This window comes from Desarmillaria tabescens, assembly GCF_030435595.1.
Source record: "Desarmillaria tabescens strain CCBAS 213 chromosome Unknown EV420scaffold_10, whole genome shotgun sequence".
In the NCBI taxonomy this organism is placed as follows: domain Eukaryota; kingdom Fungi; phylum Basidiomycota; class Agaricomycetes; order Agaricales; family Physalacriaceae; genus Desarmillaria; species Desarmillaria tabescens.
This window is the reverse complement of record NW_026848309.1, coordinates 984,199-1,009,983: the sequence shown is the minus strand read 5'-3', so window position 1 is coordinate 1,009,983 and position 25,785 is coordinate 984,199. Positions and strand designations below refer to the sequence as shown.

The following is a 25,785-nucleotide window of genomic DNA, read 5'->3' as shown; positions in this document are numbered from 1 at the left end:
CCCTCCTTCCAAATACCGTCAATAGTTCCTGTATTGTAGACGGAAGGCTCCAGCCTAGTAAATAGATAGCATGTCCTCACTGCAGAGGCTAGTGCGGTTTTGATAGCCCGGGACTCTCCTCATTGCTTAATCAAGAGGTTCACGTTCAGCTTAGCTCCAGTGATTACGCCTTTGTTATATAAGTTGAGTGCCGTAAAACAAAAATTTCATTGTTCCGCGAGAGAAAGGATTTTGAAACCATTTTCCTAAGGGCCTTAAAGGCACTTCGAAACCTTATAGGGTTCCTTTTTCGATAAGCCTTCTGTTGAAATTTGTGGTCTTCAGGAAATATTCTAGGTCTTATGCTGAGGTTTTTATCGGTGGCCGAGTCGTCGTTCGGGTCTGCCATGGTGGCTGAGCCAGTGGGGTTGGGAGCAGCAACGAAAGTCAGGCAAAGTCTTTATCCACGTTTCGCGTAAAACCATATTGGGTCTACTTACCACACTTTTCGGGCCCCACTTTTCGCCTGTCAAGTACAAAGGATAAGTCAAAAGCCAAATCTGGAAATATTTCCCGCAATAGGCCGAACCTCGATCACGTGCGGACGCAAAGTCAAACTTATCACCTCATTCTCCCGCGGAAGACAATGACTGCACGGTGAATTTGAGTATTCTGACCGCAGCTATAAAGACTGTATGTATTTGAAGCCTTTCTGTATCTCTTTTGCTCATTCTCTGCTATGGACAGCCACGCTTCTGAGCCACCGCGCTCACCTTCGCCTTCTGCAAGTGTCAAGTCTAATCCCGCGGAGACCGGACAACCGACGAACACAGCACGCGCGGTTACCAACAAACTTTTGAAAAACGTACGCGAAACGCCCCGCCACCGTCGTCACACTGAGAATCGATCGCATGCGAGTGGCACCATGGAGGAACATAGAGCCGATGTAGTCGAAGACCTTGGACACGTTCCGGAGGTTTCTCTGGAATACTACAAACAATTTGTTCTTCCCCATGCTGCCTATCAAGATCATGTTGAAGAGATCGTTCAAGTTCTTGAAGTCAATGGCGTACTGAAGGCCTTTGAAGACGAGTCGGGACTACGATGGGCGGACTTTCCTAACGACCCCAAGGACAGTGGAAATACAGAAAACGAAACTTTCAAGTATATGGCGACTATTGCGGCAGCTATCGTCAAAGCAGCTCTGCAAGTGCTTCCTGGAGATCGGCAACCTACAACGGTCATGGAATGCAAACCTCATGAGCCGGCTATTTCAGAAGGGCGCAATGGTTCATTCATCTCAGATGGGCACTACAGAGTTCTTCAATCCAGACGTCCGAAGTACTTCCAAAACGCGACATCCCGTACGGTCGTGGTCGCGACTACTGACTCTGATATTGTGAGTGCTGTTCTTGCTACTTTTCTCGGACACGCTCACATTGCCTACGAATGATAGGATAAACTTGCCTGCGACCGGCCGGCGCTAGAAGAATATAAGCGCGACGACCAAGTTGACGACCGGAATGACGTAAAACTTCGTCACTTTTAAATCTGTGTCCTTCACTTACCTTTTTGAATAGAATATCGCAAAATTGGTTGGGAACGCATCTCAAGCTATGTACGCTAAACCTACTCGCCGTTTTATGTTTGGAACTACGATTGAGAACACGAGCGCTCGGTTCTGGTTCTTCTCGCGAGCTATTGTCCTCACCTCTGAACCATTCAACTTCATCAAGGTGCATCTAAATGCGCTGTCATAAAGACTGTGACTGACGGTATCTAGGACTATACGCATCTGATCCGTTATGTGCTTTCCTTGTCCTTTGCGACTGAAGAAGAACTTGGCTACGATCTATCTGTTACCCGTATCGCCTATCCCCTCGATGAAAATCCCTCAGCACACACCATCCAATATGATTATCGTGTAGGCGAGAACACATACCGGACCATTGAATGTCTCAGCTCTTTCCGCGCAAGTGGTCTTCTCTCTCGCGCTACCCGAGTCTGGAGGGTCCGCCAGCTCAATGACCCAGACCATCGAGAATGTGCACTCAAAGATGTTTGGATACCTTCTGACGCTAAAACGGAACTCGAAATCCAACAAGAGATATTTCGTAGTATCGAGGAGAACTGCCCAGAGATCGACAAAGAGTACCGAAAGCATTTTATGGAGATTTTGCAGTGCGAGGTGATTCAGACCTTTCAAAAGTACAGCGACGATATGCCGGTCTTCGTGCGTGCCCCTTTGGAGAAGAATAAAGAGGTCACTCTTCACATAAACAAAACGGCGAAGGGCGGCCGAATCCTATCCGGAACAACCGTCAGTGCGCCCACGGGAGGAAGTTATGCCAACCGAAAGGATACCCCGGCACTAAACCGTCTTTATAAAGGCAGGAAGCATGTTCGAGTAGTGTTTGCAGATGTCGGAATGCCTCTTAGTGAAGTGCGGCAGCATGATGTCTTGTTCACAGCTCTCGCAAACGCATTGAAAGGTGACGTACTAGTACTGTTCTCAATCATTGTCATTGACAGAGAGTCCTTGCAGGCCTTCAATACATGTCTATGGGCCATTACGTTCATCGAGACATTTCCGCCGGCAATATTATTCTGTGTAATGATGGAACGGCGAAGATATCTGACCTCGAGTACGCCAAGAAGTTTTTATCTGATGGCCCACAAAACGATCCGAAAACAGTATGCGTGTATTTCTCTACCTTTCGGGCTTTGGATTTACAGCTGTTAATAGGGCACTCCGGTCTACATGGCCGTAGAGGTGCAAGAGACAGGGTATTTCTTCCTCGCTGTACAAAATGTGAAAGTGCGCGGAAAGACTCCTCGGCGCCCGATCTTTTTGCACAATTACCTACACCACGTTGAATCCCTTTTCTGGGTTGGGTTGCATGCATTGTTCTCAACAATACCGACAACATACAGCGAGATGCACCTCACAGAATGTGGACCACAACGTCAGTTATTCAACTCCATTTTTCCCCACCGTCTTGATGGTGGATTGGGTCGTCGTCATCTATTTATCGAGGGGGACTTCCAGAATGCAGAGGATGTACTACCTGTGGAATACAGGCCTGCTTTGGAGGAGTTTTCTTGCCTAGGGAATGCCCTGGTCAACAAGTACGTCGCAGCCTACAACAAGCCGAATTTCCCTCAGCACGAAAATTTCGACTCGGTCTATGCTACGGGAGATCCTGATGACGATCTATTCTCCTTATTCCAAGCTGTGGCGGATGCAGCCTACAATGGCGATACGCAGCTGTTACCCGTCGAAGGCGTCGGTATCACCGTACCACCGCGGGTGCCGCTCTTTAGAGAGAAGAGTGATAATGGCGATCGGGCAGATGATCAAACTTATGTCGATAATGGTTCAGACCTTTCGGACGGCGTCGATGATGAAGAACCACCTCACAAGATGCGACGCAAAGGAAGGAATGCAAAGCAGAAGGTCAGCAGTCGCAGTACATCCGTTGTGAATGGGTCAGTAGGAAGCGCTCAAAGCGCAGGAAAGAGAAAGAGATGTTAGGAAATGTCACCGACGTATAGGTGTTTGTGTTCTTTGTCTGTATCGCGCGACTTAATGAATTTATGGCTTCGGACTATGACTGATTCCCATCGTTGCGTACCAAGGTATAAGGTCATTTAAAAAAGGGAAACATATCTGGGCGGCGTGGTTACCATCCTCAAGGCATTTTTATTTTATCTGTTAGATTTCGCCTAGCTAGGTTAGGGATATCGATCTCTTTTTTGGCTACTGCTTGTGTGTGAACATTAGCATTGAACAATGAGCATCCATTAGTTACCAGCGGTCGTCCGTCGACGACCCCGGAGTTCAATACTTTGGCGATCTTCTTCCTGTCCTTGTGAAGTTCAATTCCCTCTTTCCTTGAAAACTCGTTATGCATTGTATATCAACTTCTCTTCCCCTGTATGTCTATCATCACAGTGATTATGAGTAACTACAGCAGCTAACATGTACAAGAGACTGGCAAAATTAGTACCAGGCAGAAGGGTATCTTTAAGAATACTCATATCTATTGACACCGTGACGGTTGCGAAAGCTATGGAGGCAGAAATCGAGTTTTATCTGGTGATCGAGACGACGATCAGACTTATAACGTCAATGGTTTAGATCACTCCGAACGTGAAGATGACGCGGAACCACCTTACAAGGTATGAAGGAAGGATGAGAAGTAAAAGAAGGTTGCTGGTGGCAGCTACCATCAGTCCATTAAGCAGAATCTCCAGAAAGCACTACAGCGCAGCGAAAAGAAAAATAATTCAAGGGGGGTATATAGAGCGTCCGTCGTTACAGAAACTAAGAAAGGTGTTTATCTATGTCACAAGAATTTGTGAATCCTTATGGTGTTAATTCTCATGCTACATGATACAGTAGAGGAAACTGCTCGACGACTGCGGTGTACAAGATAGCAAATGTTCACACGAATGATATCATTTCCTTCGCGGAATCCCAATACATTTATGTATATAAACTTTTGCCCCGTATGTCTATCTGTACAGTGAATACGGGTACCTACAACAGCTAACATGTACAAGAGGGGGTTGTTAAGACGCTACATTAAGTCTTACAGATAGCATACTATTTCATCGAAAGCGAGAATGACGAAACCATAAGTGAAAGATACAGAAGCTCATCTGGGTATGAGTTAAAACAGTTGCCACCATCTTCTTGGCCTTTGCATTTTATCCATTTGCCTAGCCAGGTCTGGGGCGGTATATAAGGGGGCTTGCATGGGATGAGGGGACACGTTTTTCGGAGCTGTTTTTGAGGGCAGTCTACACGTGTTGTAGTAAGTAACCAGGGGAAAGAAGGATGATGGATTATACTCACTCGTCTACGTGAACAAGGTATTCATTATCTTTCCTCAAGCCAGTTAAGACTAGGTTAATCTCAGCCTGTAGCATCAATCGGATATTGTTGGGAACGTTGATCTTTCGGCGCCACATTGCGACACTGTTACCGGATGGCGAGGGTAGGAAGATGAAGACGATAACCTGAGCGGAAGGATCGTAGAAGGCTACGGATTCTTGAAGTATCTTGTCCCGGGTTTGCTGTAATTGATCAAACGTCAACCAGTCAAAAGCGGGCTCGTTAGGATTTTTCGGAGATCTGTAATCCGCATTAACGAACAGAGCGCCTCTTTCTTGGCTTTGGAGAAATCGATGAAGCTAATTTATGTTTCAGCGAAGCTTTCACATGTGAACAATGCTAGGACGCACTCCGTACGAACCCAAAGAGTAGTTCACGACCTGTACCCATGAAATCACAGACGAGACGCGTTCGTCTTTGTCTGGCGAAAAACCCCAGTATATCCTCTCTTTCGCCTTCCGCATCCTTCCAAAGAGCGCGTTATTGACAGCGTCCAGTGCCATGCCTCGGGAATCAATGAATTTGACGTTAGTATATTCATTCATCTTGTTGTGCGGTATGTTGTAATCAAGAGCAGTCGTGGTTCCTTTAACTGCGTGGGTAAGGGTCTTGGAAGGCAGAGAATAGCTGGTATTCTTCGTAGGCGGTATTGGAGCATGGCGTCCGATTCCCATCATCCTTTTCAAAGCCGCCTTGGGAGAGAAATGGACGCGACGGGGATCACCATAGTTATCATCTTCTTCCTCTTCCTCTTCTGCAATGGGGCTAAACCCAGTAGCGCCCATTCCCGAATCTCCCCAGGAGCCTCCGCCTCCGCCTCCACCACCACCTCCCATACCCCAGGGATCTTTTGAATCACCTCCAGTACCGCCCCATCCGTCACCTCCACCGCCTCCCGTACCCCAGCCATCATTTCCACCACCTCCGGTATTACCCCAGCCGTCATTTCCATCGCCGCCTGCACCCCAGCCGTCCTTCCCACCACCTCCGCTGTCCCAAGGATCCTTACCGCCGCCTCCCGCTGGCCAGGAATCTTTACCTCCACCGCCTCCGCCGCCCCAAGTATCATTACCGCCTCCTCCGCCTCCGCCCCAAGAGTCCTTACCGCCTCCTCCTGTTGCCGGACCACCCCAGCCATCTTTACCTCCACCGCCTCCACCGCCCCAAGAGTCCTTACCACCGCCTCCAGCTGCCGGAGGACCCCAGGGATCTTTACCGCCGGCATTTCCACCAAAACCATCCTTTCCACCCCCACCTCCGCCCCATGACTCCCCCCAGTTATCGCCGCCTCCTCCTCCACCATCGCCCCAAGCATCGCCCCATCCTCCTCCTCCTCCTCCTCCTCCGCCGCCGCCACCGCCCCAGTTATCTGCTTCAGATTTATGCCGCCGATGCTTGCCATCCTGCGGCTGATGCTTATCATTGTGCTTCTCCCTCTTGTCTTTCTTCTTGTCCTTCTTTGCCTCCTGGTGTGGAGGTGGAGGTGGAGGGGGCTTCTTCTGCTGAGCGGCCCCAGGATAAGGATTTCCCTGCCCAGGGTAGGGATTCCCCTGCTTCATTTGCATCATATGGGCTTGAGCATTCGCTAGCCCCGGAAACGCCTTGAAAGCGGCAGCAGGACTTTGGGTAGTGAAACGAACATTATTGTTCGGCTGTGACGCATTGAGCAAAGAATTCAAGATCTGAGAGTGCTGCTGGGTCGACAGGACATTTCTGGTCCCAACGGGCCCTGTAGGCACAGAAGGAGTGGTTACCTTAGAAAGCCGTTTCGCTTCCTCGCTCCAGCCTCTCCAGCCAGCTGCCGGGGGTGCCGCCTGTTTTGGTGGAGGTGGTGGTGGCTGATGATGATGATGGGCCATCGATTCTTCCTCGTAATCGTCCTCGCTATCGTACTCTGAATATTCCTCCTCTTCACCCCAGTCTCCACCGCCACCGCCACCACCACCCCAACCACTGTCGTCGTAAGTTTGGTCGGTAGCGCCGGGCCAAGCACCGGCAAAGTCGTTTGGGCGCGCCGGACCCTTTCCTGCGAGCGGGACTTGCTTCCAGGCCGATCCAGTAGATGCCACGAGCGAATTTCGCTTGCTAGGGTTATGATGTGCAGCTCCTGGAGATCTATGCGTTGGCTGAGGTCCCCAATGACCTCCAGGCATCGGAGTGTCGATGTTTTCAGTCCAAGGATCAGTACCAGCACCGCCGCCAGTTTTGGCAGAATCGCCAGCACCCCATTGGTCCGGAGCATCGTCCAGGAGACCACCTGTATATCGATGAATTGGATAGTGAGCCATCTATGTTTAGCGCCCATCCGACCATCACTGTTTCAAAAAAACGCGTGACGACGGATGAAGTACAGGGAGAGCTCACCACCACCAAAGCCCATCAGCCCGCCGTCGTCATCGTTCTTGGCATCCAAAATAGGTTCTGGAGTCAGGTGCCGGCATGGGCTCCTGCTGCTTTTCAGGCTTAGGCGCCTCTGGCTGCTTCTGCTTTCCTTTCTTGTTCTTGGCCATGACAGAATCGCTAATGAATCAGAGTTGTATCCAAGGGACTTCGTGCGACCGAGGGCGTTGCATAGACCAAAAGAGAGAAATGTTTCCCAAGACGGGATAGGCGGAATGCAGCGCACCGGGCACGATGAGTACAATGGGTACCAACATCACAGCGGCATCGAAAGGAAAAGATCATCGCGACACGAGGCAGATCCCGGCCACGTGGTCAACCCGATCAAAGTTTTGCACTGCAACCACCATGTCTGCCTCATATTCTTGCTGAGAGAAAGGTTCCACTCATTGGATTTCTCTCATAGAGGCCAAATGACCACTATTACTCGGAATCTACCATGGTTAGTCCGTGACCTCGGTGTTTCCATCATTGGTCAGGAATGCTACACGTCGTTGGTCGAGAATCTCGCCCTCACTGACGTTCAGTGTCTTAAATACGCTCTATCCAAGGGCCTTGGGGTTGGAATTGTCATTGGAGGTTCTATCATGAAGGTCCCCCAACTACTTCTTATTCTGCGCGCCCATTCTGCCAGAGGACTTTCCCTGACTGCAGTTTGCCTTCGAAACACTTGCCTACTCCATAAACCTCTTCTATTCGTTTCGAAACGCGTTCCCTTTCTCAACATACGGCGAGAACCTGTTTTTAACTCTTCAAAACGCACTCATTACCTGTCTTATCGTTTATTACTCCCCTCGGTCACCCAAGCGCAACGCCAACCTCGCAACCGTATCCCTAGGGATGCTTCTTACCGCGGTATTACTGGACATTGTCCCCGAAGGAATCCTATCCTTCCTGCAACTTTCTACTCTTCCATTGTCTATCTTCTCCAAGCTGCCGCAAATACGGCAGAACTACCGCGCTCAGTCAACCGGGCAACTTTCCGCATTCGCAGTCTGGTCACAGATCATCGGATGCTTGGCGAGGTTGTTTACGACACTGCAGGAAGTGGGGGATTGGCTAGTTTTAGGCAGCTTCCTTCTGGCGTTGGCGTTGAACGGAATCCTTGGTTTTCAGTTATGGATATATTGGGGAAAAACGGAAGTCGGGGAGAAGGGTTTTGAGCTTCATACCGGCGTATCGAGAGCGGTGACTCCCCCACTTCCATCTCCGGCCGTGTCAAGTCGGAGAGGACGGAAGCTTCGAGACGATGCGTGACCCTTGCAAAGCTTCTCTGCAGCTGCAGCAAGTCATCTAGCATTGCGTAACGACATCTATACCTGGTCAGGAATTGCTTTGACTCTTTTCTCATATCACGATGCTCAGTCCTTGAAATTAGTTGACCCAAATGTCCTTCATATGCGGTATTTCTTCTTGGTGGAGCTTGCCGAGTCCTCTGTACACATCTTGGATTTCTATTTAAAATTTTGTTCTCTCGAAAGGGTCCATACGACTAATAAGAGATCACGGAAAATGTACGTGGACAACTATCCCAAAGCGTTCAATATGACACAGATCCGCCTAGGTCTTCTATGTCACGAAGCAACCACTTAAGTACTCTTGCAGTATCCTTCACTGTCGGTGATGTAGTCAATGGAGCCGTCAGGCTGCGTCTGTCCACCCTTGTTGGTGGCATCAGCAGTGGTATGGCATTTGCTGAACAACGAGCAAGTCAAGAGGGGACTGCCGCCCTGTTAGAGAGGAGTCAGCATCATCTACTAGCGCAGTATTCTTGGTACGGACCTTTCCATTGACGTCGTGGTAGGCTGTGTCAAGCAAGTTAGGTCATGGACACACGCAGAAAGAAAGCCGCCTACAATTAATGTAAACACATCTGTCGACGCTGTTGCACATCTCTTTGCAGTCTGAAAGAGGGCATAGTGAGAAACATTCCTCTGACATGAACATTCATTCACACACCCTGAACCGTGTCGACCAATCCGTAGGTCAAGTAGTCGCTTCCTTCGATGGCCCCGGTATAGTTGGAAAACGCCACTGTGTAGCCGTCATCAGTGGTAGGGGTCGATTCGGGGTCGGGGCACCAGTAGCCAGAATGCGTTAGATCAAGGTACCAGCAGACCCTCTATGACAAGGCATGTATCAGTGGATATGCGAAAGAAACGCGAATCAGCGGACACTAACACCATCCTTGAGCCAAGGTACCGTGAGGTTACTTGGCACGTATTCAGGATAGTCACCGTAGTACCACCCAGGCGTGCTCTCATTGTACCAAGGCGCGATGTCAGCGCCATAGTAGGCCTCTGCGGTGAGATTGGCAGTGAGGTTGGCTAAAACTTGAATTTCTGTGGAATTCAAGGATACGGTGGTGTTGCCAATGGTAGTAGTAACATTGCCAGAGACGGCAGTAATATTGCCAGAGACGATAGTGACATTGCCAGAGATGGTGGTAACACCGTCAGCGACGGTGGTGTTGCTTGCGACAGTGGTGTTGTCCGCGCCACGGACTAGGATGGCGGTCGCAACGGTTACAAGGAGAGAGGAGAGACGCATTTTGAGTTGCAGTGCTTGGATGAGACTCAGAAAGCTGAAGAACAAGAGATGATGTCCGCTGGATTTATATAGAGACGCGTAACTGGTCTGACAACATGAGTCTGACTATTCAAGAATGCATCGTCTACCGGCGCAGCAAGTACCTGAGCACGGAGCGCGAGATTAATTTATGTAAGGCAAAAGTATCGGCGGGAAAGAGCAATGACTTACTTGATTCTTGGTTTTCGAAAGTACTCGACCGGTGAAGTTGAAACTCAAATACGAAAGGCGACACGGGCAGAATGTTGATATTCAGGAGCGACTCTATATGATTATCCTCGGAAGAAGGCCCTATATCTCTTCCGGGTAGTATGAAGAGAATCCCCGCCAAGTGTGTGCTAGTAAGGGCGGGCGGCCATATTGAAAAGCAATTGTACGCATATTTCCTCATCAGAACCTGTCAGATTCAACGAGCTTAGGGTCGCGTCCCACTTCCGTGACATATCGCGTACGAAAGCGAATTCCATTGTGCTTTCGCTCGCACATCGAGGCCGTACTCGACGGGTGAAAGACTCCGCCGAGAGAGAAAAGTAGAATGAAGCCGAATCGGCGGAAGGGGCAAGTGTTCTGTATACTCGTTACTACAAGAATTGCTATTAAGTTTGAGAGGGTTCAAGACTTTTCATAACATACCTAGATACTCCTGCTGCGAAATTGTCTGCGGCGCCAACAATTATCGCCAGCTACTACTAGAGGTTCAAAAGGTTAGAAATTTCAGGCACCCGGTCCACAAGCCAAATGACCAAAGGCACGGAAGATAATTTCTAGACCTTAGTCTGGAGAAATAATTGCCTGGCCAGGCAACGATCGGAGGGTATCGGCATCATGGTCAAGAACAGAGCGCCGAAATTCTCGATCACACGTCGGGGTCGATCAGCGACGACGGAGACGTTCTACTGGCGCTTTATCCTCGATACACCGATGTCGCCTCGCCACTTGGACACGGGGACCTCTGTCAAGAGGAACAAATTCGTCATTTTGCCCAGTCCGGTACTGTCGCAGTTCCTATAGTACGGCGACTCTCCTGGGAGAAACTTTCCGGTCCTTCAATTGACGGAGCTTTCAACGGCATGTTCGCCAGGACGCGTATAGTACAGATATGCTCGAGACTTCCATGGCTAATTATTTACGCATCACGTCGGAATGCCCCACTATCAGGGAGGGATTGTCACACTTCGCTCTGTAAACAAACTACGAACTCTTCGTCTGAATGCCAACCCCAGATTCTCGAGTACAGCCTGACTATGACAGGTTCCTATGGACATACGTATCAGCTGGTTGTTTACCGATGCCCCGCAACCAAATGATACGGATCTGGTACCCATCGCACGGAACATAGGACTTAAGCTACGCGTCTATGTTGATAGTGTAGGAGGTTTTTGATGTACTAACTTTATGATCACTACCGGTGAGGCTATTGACGACCGTTGCTCCCGCTGGCTTCCGCCTCGAGATCAACAATCGTTCGTGATCATTTACTCACCGCCCTTTACACGATTAGTATAGATCAAAACCAGCTGTTACTGGGCGCAGTCTCTAGACTGGATTCTCTTCACTTCCCTTCTCCCTAGCAGTAACGTCTGTGACGGAAGACTGTGTCTTCCTACTGCAATGGATACCTGGAGCTGGAACTTCATTCCGCCCATGATAAGAGACGCAATGTTTGTGCACTTTGACGAACCCCAGCAATCTGGTCCCGTATATGCTCGGGATGAGTTGTAAGTTAGTTTTGTTGTGCGGCGAGAGTGGTCAGTTGTTAACTTAGGTCGACAGAAACGTGACTTCATACAACACTGGGCAGTCCTTTACAGACGTCTCTGCCGAAATGCACCGTATCAGTGCCATTGTTGGAGGCGTTGTTGGAGCTGTTTGCGCTCTTCTTTTTGCGCTCCTTTTCTACCTCTTCTGCCAACGGCGCAAGAGACTACAGAGGATTGAGAATGTGGTCGAACATGGTGTCAAACAGGAGGATTTCGACTCATTTTCGTCTAATGATGGTCTCCAAGCTTCATGGTTTTCACGGATGCATTCAAACTTCTCTTTTATGCAAAAGAAATCCACTCCAAGTTCACGATTGGTTGATCCGGGCGCGGGGAAACAGGCCCATTCACCATTTGCGAGGATATTCCAACGTGCGGACATCATCAGCATCTCCCGCCCTGCCCCTGCTGCCCGTGGTCCTTTGCCAAACATAAACTCAAAGGAATTTGCGGATCAAGATCTGCCATTTCTCGTCATTCCTTCTTCATCTACACATAATCGAAGAGATTCCCTCGTGATCCCGGTCAATGGCAGAGGCCGCTCCAGTCGAAGGAAGGTTCAGATTCCCCCACAGGCTGTTATCGTTGGCCCTTCTTCTATCTCTCGTCAGGAGACAGTGAAAGTCAGCATCTCGGATTGCTCAAGATCTTCGAATAGCCCCAAATCAGAGAAACTCAGCAAATTGCCAAGACTGTCGAAGATTCTTCCCCCACTTCCCGTTTCCAAAGCCGGTAGCGGAGGTTATCCCAGCACAGGTACTCGTCGTCCTCTTCCGGTGTGTCCGCACGATGCTGAAAGATTCCTACGTAGGGTGGAGAAACAGGTTGCTTTCGTGGGGGCTGAGACAATAGAGGATACCAGTCTGTGCCCAATACTGAAAAGGGACGCCAGCTTTGGGTCAGCCCGCTCTCGTCAAACCTCCTTGAGGGATCATCCAGGGCTGCAGGCGGGGCCGTTGATATGGAGAGAGATACAGGAGCTTCAGAGGGAAGTTAACTTGCTTCATAGATACTTGTCCCAGGATGACAAAGTCAATGGTCCACCTCCTCCACTTTACACAAGTACTGCGTAGTAGGGCCACACACGGACCTTTTTATTTGAGATATTTAAGCCACGATTCATTAGATTACTGTACGTTTAATCAAGAGAACGAAAACAGAACCTCAGATCCGCTTGACGATTTCATTGACCACGTCTTCAGTCCTAGCAGTCCCGCCCAAATCTGGTGTTAGGTAAGCGGCCTCACGAAGGACGGAATCCACTGCAATGTCAATTCGATCGGCGGCTTTGATGTAACCAAGGTGACGAAGCATGAGAGCGGCCGAGCGAATGGAGGCGACAGGGTTGGCAATGCCTTGGCCTGCAATATCGGGAGCAGACCCGTGCACACTAAACCAGAGCTCAGTTGCAATCCATGCCCGAGATAACTAAACGTACGGTTCGCCCATCACAAAGCTGTCGCCAGCGTTGACGGAAGGAACGACACCCAGAGACCCCACAAGTGCAGCAGCGGCGTCCCTATGAGAGTATTAAGAATGAGATATCGGTTGCCGATATCTATGTACGCACGAGAGAATATCGCCATATAGATTCGGCGCGACCATGACATCAAAGACTCTGTAAATCTGATGAGAAGAAGGCCATTGAGAATGGGGTAATACCTTACTTGGGTTCACGGAATAGACTACCAATAACCAAATCAGCCGAGGAAATGGTTGAAGGTTTGCACATACCGATAGACTGCGCTATCAACTAATTGTTCCATGACAGTCACCTTTTGATACTTCGGTTCAAGATCTGGGACGGCGCGAACGGTTTCCCGGAAGAGGCCATCAGTGACAGACAAAACATTTGACTTATGTATCACTGTAAGATGCTGTAAATGGCTTCAGACAGGGTATGGAACACCAGATAATCAAGAACTGACCTGGCGTGGGCGATTCAGCGCGATTTCAAAGGCCATCTGACCGATACGTCTTGATGCACGCTCAGTAATCAGCCGTGTTGCGCGGGCCTCTTTCCCTTGTTCAGTGACTTGGAGTTCTTCTTGCTTGATGTACTGCAAGAATTGTCGCAACCGTCGGCGAAATTGTGGTAGACCTGGCGGAATGGAACGTACTAGACATTCTGTGTTCTCCCTCACTACTACTAGGTCAATGTCGGGAGGGACACCGACAACGGGGGACACCTTTTCTAGCGTTGGCAACAGAATTCGGGGTAAGATGGAAAGGGTGACTCACAGAAACAACGGGCCGTATGTTGGCGTAAAGATCCAAGATTTTGCGGAGCGCAACAATAGGTGATGAATACCCTACAACCTTTCGCGAAGGAGAACTGAAAATATACGTAAGATTACGATTGACTAAGAAAATAGTGAAAATACCTGACGGATCCGAAAAGAGCGCAGTCGCATTCTTCCTTAAGAGTCCTGACGATGAATAAATACTCTATACCATCATAGGCGTGAGGTGGTCCACTGACTCTACAGTTTCGGGAGGTAGGGCAGTGCCTGTTCGGGTAAAGGTCTCGAATCCAGCGGCCAAATCAATGAATTTAGGTGAAGGAATGTCAGATCCAACTGCTTCAATTGCAGTTCTTGCAGCCTGTTAATCCTAGGTCATCGGAGCGAATCCTGGTATGACAGTCTGACGAACTGGGATAACTTCATGGCCAATACCATCGGCAGGGATGAGACCAATGGTAAGATTCTTCCTGGCGAGCGTGGCCATCGAACGTAACGGTGTGCGAAACATGATGGTTAAGGAAGAGGCGAACCACAACGGAGCTTTGATAGGACAGGTGGAAATTTTTGGAGTTGGGCACTGACAGAGATCCGATAAAGCCGATAATTGGCACGTGATAGAGGCGCGACGCGCTGATTACGAAATTTACCAACGCGCTGTTGAACGCCGCTGCATCCGCGTCACGTTTATCTCCTGCCTGCCACCATGATTCCAAGCCCAAGCTCTTCACCGCGACCCATTTTTCAAAACCGAACAAATTTTAATGAATCTTGCCGACCTCCAGCGAAACACCAACAAAAGCTTTCCTTCGCGCTACCTACACCCCCCAAATGTAATGGTAGCTTGAAGAGATCTGTGCAAGAGTCAAGCTGTCCGCGAAACCAAAAAAGAGCTAGGTCACTTGATGATGAGGACGATACCTGTGAAGAAGATGGATTAGCAAAGGTTCCGTTTCGTAGGGCAAGGATTCGTGGGACCACTCACTCTCGTGGGTATCTCGCGATACACACAGGAAGCAGATTACGCGATGGTGCGCTTTGTCTTGGTTGACGTGACACTCTTTAACAGTACAAAATTTAGTATCTACGCGCCATATTCTTGAATCCTTTGTCTCATATAACAAACGCGACGTCTACAAGTGTCAGTCCGCGGGCATCGATTACCATTTAAACCCACCCTATTCATGTTCATACTCACATGGTTGGCTGCAATATTTTTGCCTTCTATCTTTTGCTTACTGTTTTCGTTTAGCGGCGAGGCGGGGCGAGTCTTCGCTATTGGCAGTTTCTACAGAACAAGGAACCATTCATATCATAAACACGACTAAGAGGGATCCTTGGGACCCTGGTAGGCTCTAAACATGGGTAGTATATATTCTTTTCGCTAACTTCCAACTGTTAGAGCCTCTTCGTACGACAATACAGGCCCACGACAATGGTGTCTTCGACGTTAAATGGGACGAATCCGATGCACGCCTTGCTACTGCTTCTGCCGACCAGTCGACTCGGATTCTCTGTCTCTCTACCAACACGGTTCTTCATTCTTTACGTGGCCATACGAACACTGTGAAATCTATATCATGGGATCCTTCAAACCCGAATTTGCTGAGCACTGGAGGAAAAGATGGAGCTATCTGTTTGTGGGATCTTCGAATCGGTGAAGGCCGCGTAGATGGCGAGTCACTTCCGCCAGTATTATCCATTCCCGGGGCACATGAGGAACTGGCACCCTTGGAAACGAGCAACAAGCGGCGGAAATCCATTTCTTCCGCTAAAACGATCACAAATGTGATCTACAGCGACACCTCATCACACAATCTAATCAGCAGCGGCTCTTATAACGGGTCGGTCATCTATATGGCATTTCAAAAACCATAAATTGATCTTTTATCACAGAATATTGCGTTGTTGGGACGTCCGATCGCTAACGAGCTCGAAGAGGAGGATACCTAGATATAAATTACAGCAGCCTCTCTTCGCTTCGTCCGAGGATCCCACCAGTTTTCACGGCTCGCGTCGTCCGAGAGGAATAATTAGTCTTGCAGAAGGCTCAGGTCCTACGGCTGGACTTCTCTTTGGACTGGGTACCGATTCTCGTGTACATACATACACCCGATCATCGTTATTACCGATGTCCAGCAGCTATGCTCACGAGCGGATGCAGACGAACTCTTTTTATATTGGTTTGGGCATGTCACCGTGCGGCCGCTGGCTTTCTACGGGAAGTACGGGTCGAGGAAGTGCTTTCTTGTATGATGTTCATAATGCCTGGAGACCTTTTGCGGCAGAAGAAAGAGGCGTCGAACTGCAGGGCCAACAAGGGGATGTCGGAGGGGTAGCATGGTGTAGTGAAGGACTAGCAACTTGTGCCGATGATGGAACCGTCAGGGTGTGGAGGCCTGATGTAGACGCGTATCATCGTTGCCTCGAGCGCCCCGAGGAAGAGAAATGGCATTGGTGTTGGTCAATAAAGAGTTAAATTAACACGTATTTTGATTTGTAGGCACCATTTGAGACGGGATTTAACTTCTGATTATCGTACAAACAAAAGAACAAAGACGTTACTCGTCAGCAATTTCCCAGCCAATCTCTTTCCCGGACCAGAATGGCACAACAGCCTCGCCATCCGAAGTGTAATTTTCCACCACTTTTCTAGTAGTCCTTTTGATCGTTACTGTCGGCAGACCATCGACAGGTAGCCCATAGAAATTACGACCGAATAGACTGGTGAAACCATCCAGCCTGTCAAGAGCACCAAAAGATTCTAGCTGATGAGCTACTAGAGGAAGCAAAATCGGAGAAGTATAAAGGCCCGCCGCACATCCTTGAGTTGGAGTGCTCGTTGACTTGGTGTGTGGTGGATGAGGGGCAGAGTCCGAGCCCAAGAAGAAGCGAGGGTGGCCTGACATTCATCAGCTGCAGCGCATGCCGAACATACGCAAAATCATACCTTCTTTGATTACGTCGTGTAGAGCCGCACGATCGTCGGGGAACTTTGCGACGGGTTTGCAGAAGTTCCACGACTGCCCGGCCCAATCATCTACGGTTAAGGACAGGTGGTGGGCCGTAATAGTGCAAGCTACGGTGGAGCCACATGCTTTCACGGCTTCAACTGCGGCTCGTGTAGTAGCATGCTCAAGGACGATGCGCAACTTTGGGAATTTCTTGTGAATTGAAGCAAGATGGGGCAGAAAATGAGGCTCTGCGTTCAGGACATGAACATTCTATGAAACAATCAAACGACAGATTGCAAAGGATAAACTAAAGTTATACCATAGCCGGATCAGAGGGAATTTCTCCATGCAAGTTGAGAACCATGTCGACATCTTGCATTGCCTCAAAAATGGGATAATATACTTCGTATGACTCAATCCCTCCGTCTGAGTTCGTTGTGACGCCCCTTGGATAGGATTTTACACCAACGATCCCAGCCTTTTTTGCTTTTCGAATTTCGTCTGGGGTGAGCTCTGGGGACAAATAAAGGGTCATAAGATATTCGACATGAGGATCAATTTTTCGCAGTTGGGTCTTGTACTCCAAAGCTTGATCTGTTGACGTGATAGGTGGCTTCAAGTTGGGCTATCCATAGGGAATCAGAGATTAATTTTGGGAAATAAAAACAAAGCAATACCATGACATATGCCACATTAAATCCACCTTTTCGTACATGAGGCGTTACGAGCTGGCAAAATGAACCCTGGCGCAGATGGACGTGGAAATCGGCCGGGGATGGCACAGAAAGAGTCGTAGACATGATTGACCTCCAATCGGCTAGGTCGGACCGCGCACTGCAAAGAGTGATGAACGATCATGTGATCTCGCGTTGCCGTTTACTTTCAACACCCGTGACCCAGGTTACGACTAGCCACCGTCCTCCACCCCCTCAACAACCGCCCGTGCATTGCCCACAATGGTCGCCGCAGGCTCCATTACTGTTGCAGGTCGGTATTTGTCGCGTCTCTCGAGCCTTGGGTGCTAAGATACTTGCAGTGCGCGTCCGACCACCGACCTCATGGGAGGCCGGACGCCTTCCAGAGCCTTGCTACGATACCACCATTCGAGGTGACGGCACTCTTTCTACACCCAAATGTGCTGCAAATACTTCAACTCTACGCGAGGTTGTCCAGATCGTCGACGACCGTATCCTTACTTTCGACCCAGCCGAGAAGGACGGAGCGAAAGCATTTGTTGAGCGGGGATTCACACCGCCTGGAACGAAGCGATACAAAGACAGGCGATTTATGTTTGACAAAGTGTTTGACCACGAGGCGCATCAACAGCACGTCTACGAGGCAACTGCCCAGCCGTTGTTAAAAGGTCTGCTTGATGGATACAATGCTACGGTGTTTGCGTACGGGGTGAGTGCTCCGCTTTCTTCACAATATGCCAACTAATCATCATGGACACAAAGGCTACTGGCTGTGGCAAGACTCACACCATAAGCGGCACTGAATCTGATCCCGGCATCATCTACCTCACCATGTCAGACCTCTTCCAACGCATTGAGGATCGACGAGAAGAGTCAATTGTTGATGTTTCAGTAACCTTCCTCGAAATCTACAACGAGGAAATCCGTGACTTGCTTGCGGATCCGGGTGCACATATGCCACGAGGCGGACTCTCTATAAGGGAAGACAAAGCAGTCAAGGTTGTCGGCTTAACGGAGCTGAAACCGAGCTCAGCGGAGGAAGTGAAGGAAATTGTGTTATTAGGAAATTCGCGTCGAACTCAGAGCCCTACACATGCCAACGAGACGTCCTCAAGGTCCCATGCTGTCCTTCAGGTCCATGTCACCCAATCCCCACGCACCGCCTCGCTGTCAGAGCAGCGGACGGTCGCCACCCTCTCCATCATTGATCTTGCTGGAAGCGAGCGCGCAGCAGCCACGACTAACATGGGTCAGCGTATGGTGGAGGGAGCGAACATCAACAAATCCCTATTGGCGCTTGGCAACTGCATTAACGCGCTTTGCGAGAGTGGTGGTGGCGTGCGCCATGTACCCTACCGCAACAGTAAACTTACGCGTCTTCTCAAGTTCTCCCTTGGCGGCAATTGTAAGACGGTCATGATCGTCTGCGTCGCTCCTACATCCAATCATTTTGACGACACACATAACACTCTCGTCTACGCCGAACGGGCTACCAAAATCAAAACCAAAGTGGTTACCCGAAATGTTGTCAATGTCGATAGACATGTCGGCCGATATGTTGAAGCTATTAATCGGCTCAACATCGAAATCGCGGAACTCAAGGCCAAACTTGCTGGCAAGAATAATTCCGAAAACGATATTGTTCGTCGGAAAAAAGCAGAGGCGGCGGCTGAAGTGGAGAGAGCGAAGGAGGACATGAGTGTCAAATCTGAGCGGACAAAGGATTCAATTGTAGAGGGAGCAGCCTGCGCCGGGAAGCTATCCGTAGCTAACATCAAGCTAGGCGCAATTCGTGCACGACTGTCGGAAATCGACGCCTGCACCTCACTATCAGCCGATCTTCAGGCCGAACGCACACTTTTGCAAACTCTGGCCAGTCCAGAGGAACAGGCTATTAAACCAGGCTCTGCGCTATCCGTCATGGTGCAACGATCATCAAACTCCAGGGCCATGTTCGATGCTACTATGCGTGCTGTGTCTGAGAGAAAGTCGGAGAAGCTCGACGAAGTTAGCATAGAGAACGTTAAGCTTGACGCTATCCGGAGGAAGGCGGAAATGGAAGCCATGAAGGCCCAGGAAGAAAAGAGTGCAATGCAGAATGCGGTTGAGGACATGGCCGAAATGATGGTCGTACTGATTGGAATGCTGAGCCGTTGCACGGTCGCCATCGGTGATGCTGCCAAAGCTTTGGATGCTGCCTCTCAAGATGAATTGCCCGGCGCTTCTTCCCAGATCGCAGGTTTGCTGGCTGGCATAAGGGAGAAGAACGATGATAACTTTACGAGGCTTATCGGACACTCCACGCGTGGCTATGGCATGGATTCGCAGAGCACCAACGTATTGGACAGTTACAAATCTTATGACGTGTCTTTCACGCGCAAAGTCAGCTCAGGTCCCGGAAAACAAAACAATTCCCGCTCCTCTTACGGCGCAAACACTTCCATGTCTGCGTACAACTCCCTTTCTATGTCACCTCGGCGAAGCCACAGGTCACCGAGAAAGTCCTTGCGATCAAGCTTGGCATCTCAGCCGTATAGGCGCGTCTCGGACAAAGAAAAGAAGTTTGTCAAAGCAGGAAAGAGTGTGCAATGGCGAGATGAAGCTGGTCGCGGAGACTTGGATGATGGTGGCGCTCGCCTGAACCCAGTCTCGGTCACTGTCATCCCACCGAGCCCCAATCCCGTAGCGGACGTTAGCGTTGCTTCCAGTTCTGGTGTAACAGTACAAGCATCTCCGTCAGTCAGACCTGCGTCACGCTGCGGATCGGAAAGCGAATGGGAAGATGACGAGAAAACAGATGATAGCGTCCATCTTTCCATGTCACTTCCTGCTTCAACTCGTGATCTCGCACCATCGAAACACTCGTACGGTTCTGTTGTCGGCAAGCGACCCCGCCCGAGCCGACTGGATCCCAGCTTCCTGAAATCAAAATCAAGAGGCCCGACCCTGGGAAGTCTAGCTGAAGGCGACGAAAGCGATGCTGAACCTGAACGCCGGATCTCACAACCTCTCGCTCCAAGAAGTCTGAATTCAGCGGAAGATTTTACGGCCGAGGGTAGGAGCCGGTCGGTCTCAGTTGGGAGCCAGAAAGGGAGGGCAGCGTCTGGACGGCGAATATCGTCAGCTTCTCGGTCTGTGATGTCCACGCCAGGAAAGAGTCGACGACGTTCAAACCTCGGCCCGCTGCGTGTCGAGAAGGCACGAAGGCGATCAAGTATGATCCCTCAACTTTCGCCACCGAACGGCCATGGGACAAGCCATGGGGAGTCAAGTAAACCGAGAAGGATCCTGCTGGGCAGTCCTTCGAAGCGAGCAAAGAGACTTTCTCTGACCTCCCGAGGCATGCCGGCGCTCAAACTGAGGTCAACGACAAGCTCCAGGTCCTCATCTTCGGCGAATTTATCAGCCACGGATGGCAACACAAGCGCAGACATCAGTATGAATAGATCTTTCCGACCTACATGGCGATGATGCCTTTACCCAGCTTCGCTCATGACCTTGTACGTTTAACGTTATCTTATAGCTTCTCTATCTCCCACTGTAATCCCACCATGTTTTGTCAGGGATCTTTTTCTGTATAGCCATGCATTTTGTTTTCTGTCCGTCATGCCTTTCACGCAGAACTCACTTTCATATGTGATACTAGATATTATACCCGGCGCTTACTAGTCCTGTATATATTTATCATGATATTTTGGCCGGATATTATGCATTACGTTTGACCCTCCTTCCGGCATTCGAAATTCAACTGCCACCACAGCCCCGACCGCCACTTGTACTTTTTCATGATTAAACTCACGAGACGTCTTTGCTGCTGTTTTACCACTCAAGCAGCCGGTCTCTAACGTTGGACCTGCACTCTATACTTCCTTTCTTTGTCCAGTACCATATCAGGTCTCGTCCTGCCATGTGTGGTCTACGTTGTCAACATTTCTATGGTCTACGAGTCGAGGCCTAACTCTTTCACAAGTTGGACGGTTTATCTCGCCTTGGGTTCTGATTGTTCATGTTCTCGACAAAGCTAATGAATATTTAGAACGGTACGCGGGCTGAACAAATTGACTTAGTAACTATGTGTCCCCTTTCGGACCCAGGATGTGTGCGACAGTGTAACGGCGCCTTTCGCACAATATTATTGTACTTAAAGCAGTCTGGGCTTTGACGACTTCGTGGTGCCAAAGAAATAACGTCCAGGGCCCATCGACGCCGCCACCTGTACCTACTCAATGACCTTGTACTTCATGCCATACGCCAATATCTTCCTCCTAGTCCTCACACTCCCGGAGTGACCGCTTACTCAAGTGCTACCGGTCATTTCTTGTACGAAATTATTGGAAGTGTCCTTAATCTAGCAAGTCGCAGCCAGTGCCGGCAGTGGTACGCTAAATTCAGAAAGCTACCCATTCATCAGATGCGGATAATCTGCTCCACGAGCTCGGCCGTCAATGTCGGAGAAGATGTAACCGTGGACGTCGGGTCCGGTTCCATTGTACACGAACTGGGGCACTTCATGGAAAACTCTGGGTCAACCGTTCGTAGTAAAATCTCCCCACACCCTCGGTCGGCATTCTTACACCGTTACTCTCGCCACTGCGTTCCCCGTCGCCCCTTGCGTGGAGATAACGAGCACTTCGAATGGATGACCGTGGTCCATATTCTGGTTGATGAAGATATGAAGGTCACCGCGATTCGGACTTTCGGAAGGCCCTTCATTTCGGTGGTTTTCTTCGCTTGGTTAACAGGTAGCTTGAGTGCTGAAATGGTAGCAGTAAGAAGTTAACGCTTCCTAGATGAAGCGCTTTGAATGCTTTGAATGAAAGGTGCCATGGAAAGAGTATACTTTAACTACCGCTTGGGTCTACTATCTTTTACTTCGACAATCCAGACTGAAGGTTTCTTCTAGTAGCTGCTCAGCTTTCTCGAGCTTTCTCGGAAATGACTCGCGGAACCTGCTGACTTCGCTTCTTCTTGTGCCTTGCGGGTCCCTTCTCCTTGTACAGATACTGTAGATTCCTTTCCCGACAAGAACCATAGGGGGAGACACGTCTACAATGCATCCGACATGGCACAGAGAGTGATATCAATATCTCTGCAGAAATGAACTTCTAGACAGAAGGCGCGCTTTTCTTCTTTCTACGTGATGACATATTACAGACACGCGGATACCTTCTTTCGTCATATTGCGGTCTCACAAGAAGAAATCTCCCGTCCTTGTCTTTCACAACGTCCAATCGCGGAAGAACCGCATTCAACCACCTGGTGTTACATGTAGACGCCAAACACGAATGGCATAAGGAGAAAAATAAAGCATTGGAAGCGACGTATAAACTTATACTAAGTCCGTGCAGAACATGCAGTTCATATTGACATAACCCAGCTCATATCTTGGGCGATTAGCTCAACTGATGCCTAAACAATCCTCATTTAGCTTGAGCTTCGGCTTTCATATCAAGATGTATCCTTTTAGGGTCTTTCAGAGTCCGAGAGTCAGCGAGATTAATGAACAGTTAACGAGGCAGACCGTCATGGACACATGACTTTGTCAATTTGGGGAGGTCCACTTTCAAACGTTAAAATTTTGACGAAAGGCGACTGGATTCAAGATTGCGGGATTTGGTATTTATTGATAACGAAACTCAAGACTCATACGCCACACAAATATTCATTTAACGAAAATGTTTGCGGTGCGCTGATCGGAGCTCTCTGAGCACGACGTTGACTCAATGCCGCTTGATTTTGGTTGGTTTCTTCAACTACGCTGTTCCTGAACCCTAACTGCGAGAAACCCTAACTGCGGTATCTCTAAAATATACGTCGCAGATTGCACCTCGTTTCAGCTTTCTGAGGTCCGCTGATGCTGCGTATTTTAAGTACGCAGGACTCATGGTCGGCTTGACATCGAAAGTCCTACATAGCAGCATCCTCGTTATCTTTTCTTGTCGCATGTACGGTCTCCGCACATTAAAAGTCTGAACCCACTGATACCCTTGCAATCGATGATCAATAGATATGACCCTTTGATCGACTTCTTGCAGTCGATCGAACGATGATTCGTATCTCGTTCGGTACCTCTACTTTTTCTTAGTAACCCAACGGGCACATGACATGGGTGTACACCTGAGAAGGATTTCGTTTGCCAAAGATGAATGGAAGACTAATGAACGGTCGAGGGGGCATCAACCGAGCCCCGTGGTCAGACAGATTATTGAAGGCGACAGCATTCGCCGAAGTTCTATCTTGAAAGCCCTCTCTACCGTTGCAGGTGAGCATTGCACCTGACAATCGTATCCGTCTTACAGCAGATATCAAGGAAGCCAGTCCTCGCTACCTTTCGCCATCTTAACCGGTTTGGGTGGCGTTGAGGGCCTCTTCACTTGGAGAATCACTGCAGTTCGTCGAGATCTGCCTGTCCTCAACCGAGAAGGCAAGATTTCAACCTTCTATTGAAGACCGTGAGTCGAGAGGCTTGACCCTGAGGCAGTTCAACAGCGACATCAAATGATAAGCAGGCATACGAATTAGCCCGGTTTGGGTTTCCGGGAGACGCTTATTTGTGCCTTGGAAGGACTTCGTACGTTGCGATCATTGTAGACCATTATTCCGCTATCAAATGCCGAGATCTACTGCGCGATGAGAGCTTTGTGACGAGAGCTTTGTCGATGATTGTCATGGAAAGATTCACTTGACATTCATTGCGGAATGAAAGTATTTCGGACTTGTTCCTTAACTGGAAGTCCGAGACAACGATCCGGGTACGGTAGGTATCCGTCACACCATGTTGCGGCACGCATGTTTAGTTCATGCCGCAAACTGGTCAATTGTGATGAAAAGAACAGAAGTGTGGCGTTCGTTGCTTGCAGTCAGATGATGTCTCCTCCTAATACTTGCATCTGGGAAAGTTCCGAGAAAGATGCTTGGACGGATTCGTCCATCGCAGTCTTTCAGTTCGGCTAAAATTTCCGAAAGACTTCGCACGGCTTCGTAGGACTAAATCCATCTGCTATGCCTAAAAACGCTGGGCAAAACCGCGCTGCTGCAAGAAAGGTGTCAGCGAGTCGACAAATCAGCAGAAAACAATGAAGGATACTAACTTTACAAGTATTGGCACTTAATTTGATGTTGATTTCATGAAAGTCACATGAAGGCAAGGGAAAATCCGGAACGTACATACTCAGGCTGAATGACCTGCTGAACAGAATCAACAGATAATAGCGTGGGGCATACTAGGGAGACGTTTAGAAAAGGGAATATGTTGCCGTATATCTTCGAATATTGATTTCAGAAGGCCCTAATACGCCCGAAAGTGGGAATATAAGCAATGTTAGCGGCTTAGCCTGTTAGAAGGGAAAAGACATCGGGCACCCTATGGGCTTCCATAAATTGCATCATCAAACCAGTGAACAGTGGTCCATGTGAGGTAGGAAAGCGTCAGAGGGAAGACATATACACACGTCTGCGTATCCTTCCAGTCTTTGCCAAACAGTAAAATCTGCGTAGAGCCGCGGAGCGTCAGTACAATCAATAAATTACCACAGCTCTTACGTTCGAAATTGAGATATCAGGCTTCTCATTCCCCTGAAGCTGTTACTCGTCACTTGCGATAGGCCGTTAAGCCATCAGGAAGGCGACTATAGTGACCACGGCAAAGATAGAACCGCTAGTCAGGTTAAGGCGTTATGATATATTGCCCTAGAAGCACACCATTGGGTAGATTCGCGAAGTAAGGTTCAATTGAATGACGACAATGGCCATGAGCCATCTAAATGCCTGTAGGCATCGTTCTTCTACGAGACGCTGGGCCTCTCATTGTCCGATTCCAGTCCGACGAACAGCATGGCTAGTCCGTGGGTTCGGGGATCAGAATTCCGCGGTCAGACAAAAAGAACAGGTGAGAACAGCACTTGGCTCCTGACATATTAAACTAGCCAGATCAAATTCTTCTACACCTTGGGTTGGAGTCTGTGAGAGCAAAGAGCTGAAATAGCTTAGCGCCGACATAACTGAATAAAACAACGAAATATGGTTGGGAAACCAAGGCCACATGCAAGGCTTCTCAGAAGTGGAATAGACCATGAAGACGGCGCACTTCTTGCTCGCTAATACACCTTGCCCATCGTCAGTATGATGATAGTTATTTATTTTGAAGTAAACATGGCCTAACCTTCTGCCTGACAGGTAAGATAGGGCGGTAAATACCCAGAAGATGGTCGCTCTTTGAAAACGCCATCATGAGAAAACACACGGTTGTAGAGAACCTCAAGTGAA

The 25,785-nt window shown here is 49.1% G+C and overlaps 10 protein-coding genes across 10 annotated transcripts; 5 read left to right on the top strand and 5 right to left on the bottom strand.

The window, feature by feature from the left end:
• Nucleotides 1-678: 678 nt before the first annotated feature.
• On the top strand, nucleotides 679-3,678 carry EV420DRAFT_1330968 (uncharacterized protein). The gene is made up of 6 exons (XM_060468808.1): nucleotides 679-1,378; nucleotides 1,436-1,507; nucleotides 1,560-1,715; nucleotides 1,763-2,471; nucleotides 2,525-2,673; nucleotides 2,726-3,678. Exons 1-6 carry the CDS (start codon nucleotides 719-721, stop codon nucleotides 3,512-3,514), a joined length of 2,535 nt encoding a protein of 844 aa, XP_060333691.1. The 5' UTR covers nucleotides 679-718; the 3' UTR covers nucleotides 3,515-3,678.
• Nucleotides 3,679-4,230: 552 nt separating this feature from the next.
• EV420DRAFT_1528024 (uncharacterized protein) lies at nucleotides 4,231-6,198 on the bottom strand. Its single transcript, XM_060472486.1, has 3 exons — nucleotides 5,230-6,198; nucleotides 4,841-5,178; nucleotides 4,231-4,785 (listed from the first exon to the last, which is right to left on the bottom strand). The coding sequence occupies exons 1-3, from the start codon at nucleotides 5,713-5,715 to the stop codon at nucleotides 4,656-4,658; spliced, it is 954 nt and encodes a 317-aa protein (XP_060333690.1). The 5' UTR covers nucleotides 5,716-6,198; the 3' UTR covers nucleotides 4,231-4,655.
• A 3-nt stretch (nucleotides 6,199-6,201) lies between these two features.
• EV420DRAFT_1528023 (uncharacterized protein) lies at nucleotides 6,202-7,581 on the bottom strand. The gene is made up of 3 exons (XM_060472485.1): nucleotides 7,244-7,581; nucleotides 6,634-7,136; nucleotides 6,202-6,531 (listed from the first exon to the last, which is right to left on the bottom strand). Exons 2-3 carry the CDS (start codon nucleotides 7,119-7,121, stop codon nucleotides 6,465-6,467), a joined length of 555 nt encoding a protein of 184 aa, XP_060333689.1. The 5' UTR covers nucleotides 7,122-7,136; nucleotides 7,244-7,581; the 3' UTR covers nucleotides 6,202-6,464.
• Nucleotides 7,582-7,692: 111 nt separating this feature from the next.
• On the top strand, nucleotides 7,693-8,442 carry EV420DRAFT_1640249 (uncharacterized protein; the record flags this gene model as incomplete). The annotated part of the gene is made up of 1 exon (XM_060477081.1): nucleotides 7,693-8,442. The coding sequence occupies one exon, from the start codon at nucleotides 7,693-7,695 to the stop codon at nucleotides 8,440-8,442; it is 750 nt and encodes a 249-aa protein (XP_060333688.1).
• A 435-nt stretch (nucleotides 8,443-8,877) lies between these two features.
• EV420DRAFT_1246276 (uncharacterized protein) lies at nucleotides 8,878-9,571 on the bottom strand (the record flags this gene model as incomplete). The annotated part of the gene is made up of 5 exons (XM_060466692.1): nucleotides 8,878-9,009; nucleotides 9,062-9,084; nucleotides 9,136-9,183; nucleotides 9,239-9,401; nucleotides 9,461-9,571. Coding segments are annotated over 5 exons (477 nt in total), but the record flags the coding sequence as incomplete, so codon positions are not given.
• A 1,756-nt stretch (nucleotides 9,572-11,327) lies between these two features.
• Nucleotides 11,328-12,636, top strand: EV420DRAFT_137725 (uncharacterized protein). Its single transcript, XM_060468985.1, has 3 exons — nucleotides 11,328-11,586; nucleotides 11,642-12,384; nucleotides 12,440-12,636. Exons 1-3 carry the CDS (start codon nucleotides 11,480-11,482, stop codon nucleotides 12,478-12,480), a joined length of 891 nt encoding a protein of 296 aa, XP_060333686.1. The 5' UTR covers nucleotides 11,328-11,479; the 3' UTR covers nucleotides 12,481-12,636.
• Nucleotides 12,637-12,746: 110 nt separating this feature from the next.
• On the bottom strand, nucleotides 12,747-14,467 carry EV420DRAFT_137671 (homoisocitrate dehydrogenase). Its single transcript, XM_060468984.1, has 10 exons — nucleotides 14,284-14,467; nucleotides 14,111-14,232; nucleotides 14,013-14,057; nucleotides 13,870-13,963; nucleotides 13,557-13,817; nucleotides 13,363-13,505; nucleotides 13,296-13,313; nucleotides 13,199-13,246; nucleotides 13,067-13,147; nucleotides 12,747-13,018 (listed from the first exon to the last, which is right to left on the bottom strand). Exons 1-10 carry the CDS (start codon nucleotides 14,380-14,382, stop codon nucleotides 12,793-12,795), a joined length of 1,137 nt encoding a protein of 378 aa, XP_060333685.1. The 5' UTR covers nucleotides 14,383-14,467; the 3' UTR covers nucleotides 12,747-12,792.
• Nucleotides 14,468-14,954: 487 nt separating this feature from the next.
• On the top strand, nucleotides 14,955-16,350 carry EV420DRAFT_1266446 (WD40-repeat-containing domain protein; the record flags this gene model as incomplete). Its single annotated transcript, XM_060467331.1, has 4 exons — nucleotides 14,955-15,072; nucleotides 15,124-15,219; nucleotides 15,274-15,715; nucleotides 15,768-16,350. Coding segments are annotated over 4 exons (1,239 nt in total), but the record flags the coding sequence as incomplete, so codon positions are not given.
• A 41-nt stretch (nucleotides 16,351-16,391) lies between these two features.
• On the bottom strand, nucleotides 16,392-17,633 carry EV420DRAFT_137633 (Dihydroorotase). The gene is made up of 4 exons (XM_060468983.1): nucleotides 17,503-17,633; nucleotides 17,145-17,450; nucleotides 16,822-17,095; nucleotides 16,392-16,773 (listed from the first exon to the last, which is right to left on the bottom strand). Exons 1-4 carry the CDS (start codon nucleotides 17,623-17,625, stop codon nucleotides 16,433-16,435), a joined length of 1,044 nt encoding a protein of 347 aa, XP_060333683.1. The 5' UTR covers nucleotides 17,626-17,633; the 3' UTR covers nucleotides 16,392-16,432.
• A 117-nt stretch (nucleotides 17,634-17,750) lies between these two features.
• On the top strand, nucleotides 17,751-21,261 carry EV420DRAFT_1330949 (kinesin-like protein). The gene is made up of 3 exons (XM_060468807.1): nucleotides 17,751-17,812; nucleotides 17,862-18,229; nucleotides 18,283-21,261. The coding sequence occupies exons 1-3, from the start codon at nucleotides 17,782-17,784 to the stop codon at nucleotides 20,989-20,991; spliced, it is 3,108 nt and encodes a 1,035-aa protein (XP_060333682.1). The 5' UTR covers nucleotides 17,751-17,781; the 3' UTR covers nucleotides 20,992-21,261.
• Nucleotides 21,262-25,785: the final 4,524 nt, after the last annotated feature.

Bases quoted from the DNA above. Each gene is read 5' to 3' on its own strand.
- EV420DRAFT_1330949 (XM_060468807.1), top strand. From the start codon at position 17,782: ATGGTCGCCGCAGGCTCCATTACTGTTGCAG. The intron at 17,813-17,861 runs GTCGGTATTTGT...AGATACTTGCAG, and splicing joins AGGCTCCATTACTGTTGCAG to TGCGCGTCCGACCACCGACC. The intron at 18,230-18,282 runs GTGAGTGCTCCG...ATGGACACAAAG, and splicing joins CTACGGTGTTTGCGTACGGG to GCTACTGGCTGTGGCAAGAC.
- EV420DRAFT_1330968 (XM_060468808.1), top strand. From the start codon at position 719: ATGGACAGCCACGCTTCTGAGCCACCGCGCTCACCTTCGCCTTCTGCA. The intron at 1,716-1,762 runs GTGCATCTAAAT...GACGGTATCTAG, and splicing joins AACCATTCAACTTCATCAAG to GACTATACGCATCTGATCCG. The intron at 2,674-2,725 runs GTATGCGTGTAT...AGCTGTTAATAG, and splicing joins CACAAAACGATCCGAAAACA to GGCACTCCGGTCTACATGGC.
- EV420DRAFT_137633 (XM_060468983.1), bottom strand. From the start codon at position 17,625: ATGTCTACGACTCTTTCTGTGCCATCCCCGGCCGATTTCCACGTCCAT. The intron at 17,451-17,502 runs GTATTGCTTTGT...CCCTATGGATAG, and splicing joins TTAATGTGGCATATGTCATG to CCCAACTTGAAGCCACCTAT. The intron at 17,096-17,144 runs GTATAACTTTAG...ATTGTTTCATAG, and splicing joins TTCCCTCTGATCCGGCTATG to AATGTTCATGTCCTGAACGC.
- EV420DRAFT_137725 (XM_060468985.1), top strand. From the start codon at position 11,480: ATGGATACCTGGAGCTGGAACTTCATTCCGCCCATGATAAGAGACGCA. The intron at 11,587-11,641 runs GTAAGTTAGTTT...TTAGGTCGACAG, and splicing joins GTATATGCTCGGGATGAGTT to AAACGTGACTTCATACAACA. The intron at 12,385-12,439 runs GTACTCGTCGTC...ATTCCTACGTAG, and splicing joins CGGAGGTTATCCCAGCACAG to GGTGGAGAAACAGGTTGCTT.
- EV420DRAFT_137671 (XM_060468984.1), bottom strand. From the start codon at position 14,382: ATGTTTCGCACACCGTTACGTTCGATGGCCACGCTCGCCAGGAAGAAT. The intron at 13,818-13,869 runs GTGAGTCACCCT...ACGCTAGAAAAG, and splicing joins ACATACGGCCCGTTGTTTCT to GTGTCCCCCGTTGTCGGTGT. The intron at 13,148-13,198 runs GTGCGTACATAG...ATACTCTCATAG, and splicing joins CTATATGGCGATATTCTCTC to GGACGCCGCTGCTGCACTTG.
- EV420DRAFT_1528024 (XM_060472486.1), bottom strand. From the start codon at position 5,715: ATGGGAGGTGGTGGTGGAGGCGGAGGCGGAGGCTCCTGGGGAGATTCG. The intron at 5,179-5,229 runs GTGCGTCCTAGC...AACATAAATTAG, and splicing joins ACTCTTTGGGTTCGTACGGA to CTTCATCGATTTCTCCAAAG. The intron at 4,786-4,840 runs GTGAGTATAATC...CAACACGTGTAG, and splicing joins TACCTTGTTCACGTAGACGA to ACTGCCCTCAAAAACAGCTC.
- EV420DRAFT_1528023 (XM_060472485.1), bottom strand. From the start codon at position 7,121: ATGCTCCGGACCAATGGGGTGCTGGCGATTCTGCCAAAACTGGCGGCG. The intron at 6,532-6,633 runs GTAACCACTCCT...AATGCGTCACAG, and splicing joins AAGCGAAACGGCTTTCTAAG to CCGAACAATAATGTTCGTTT.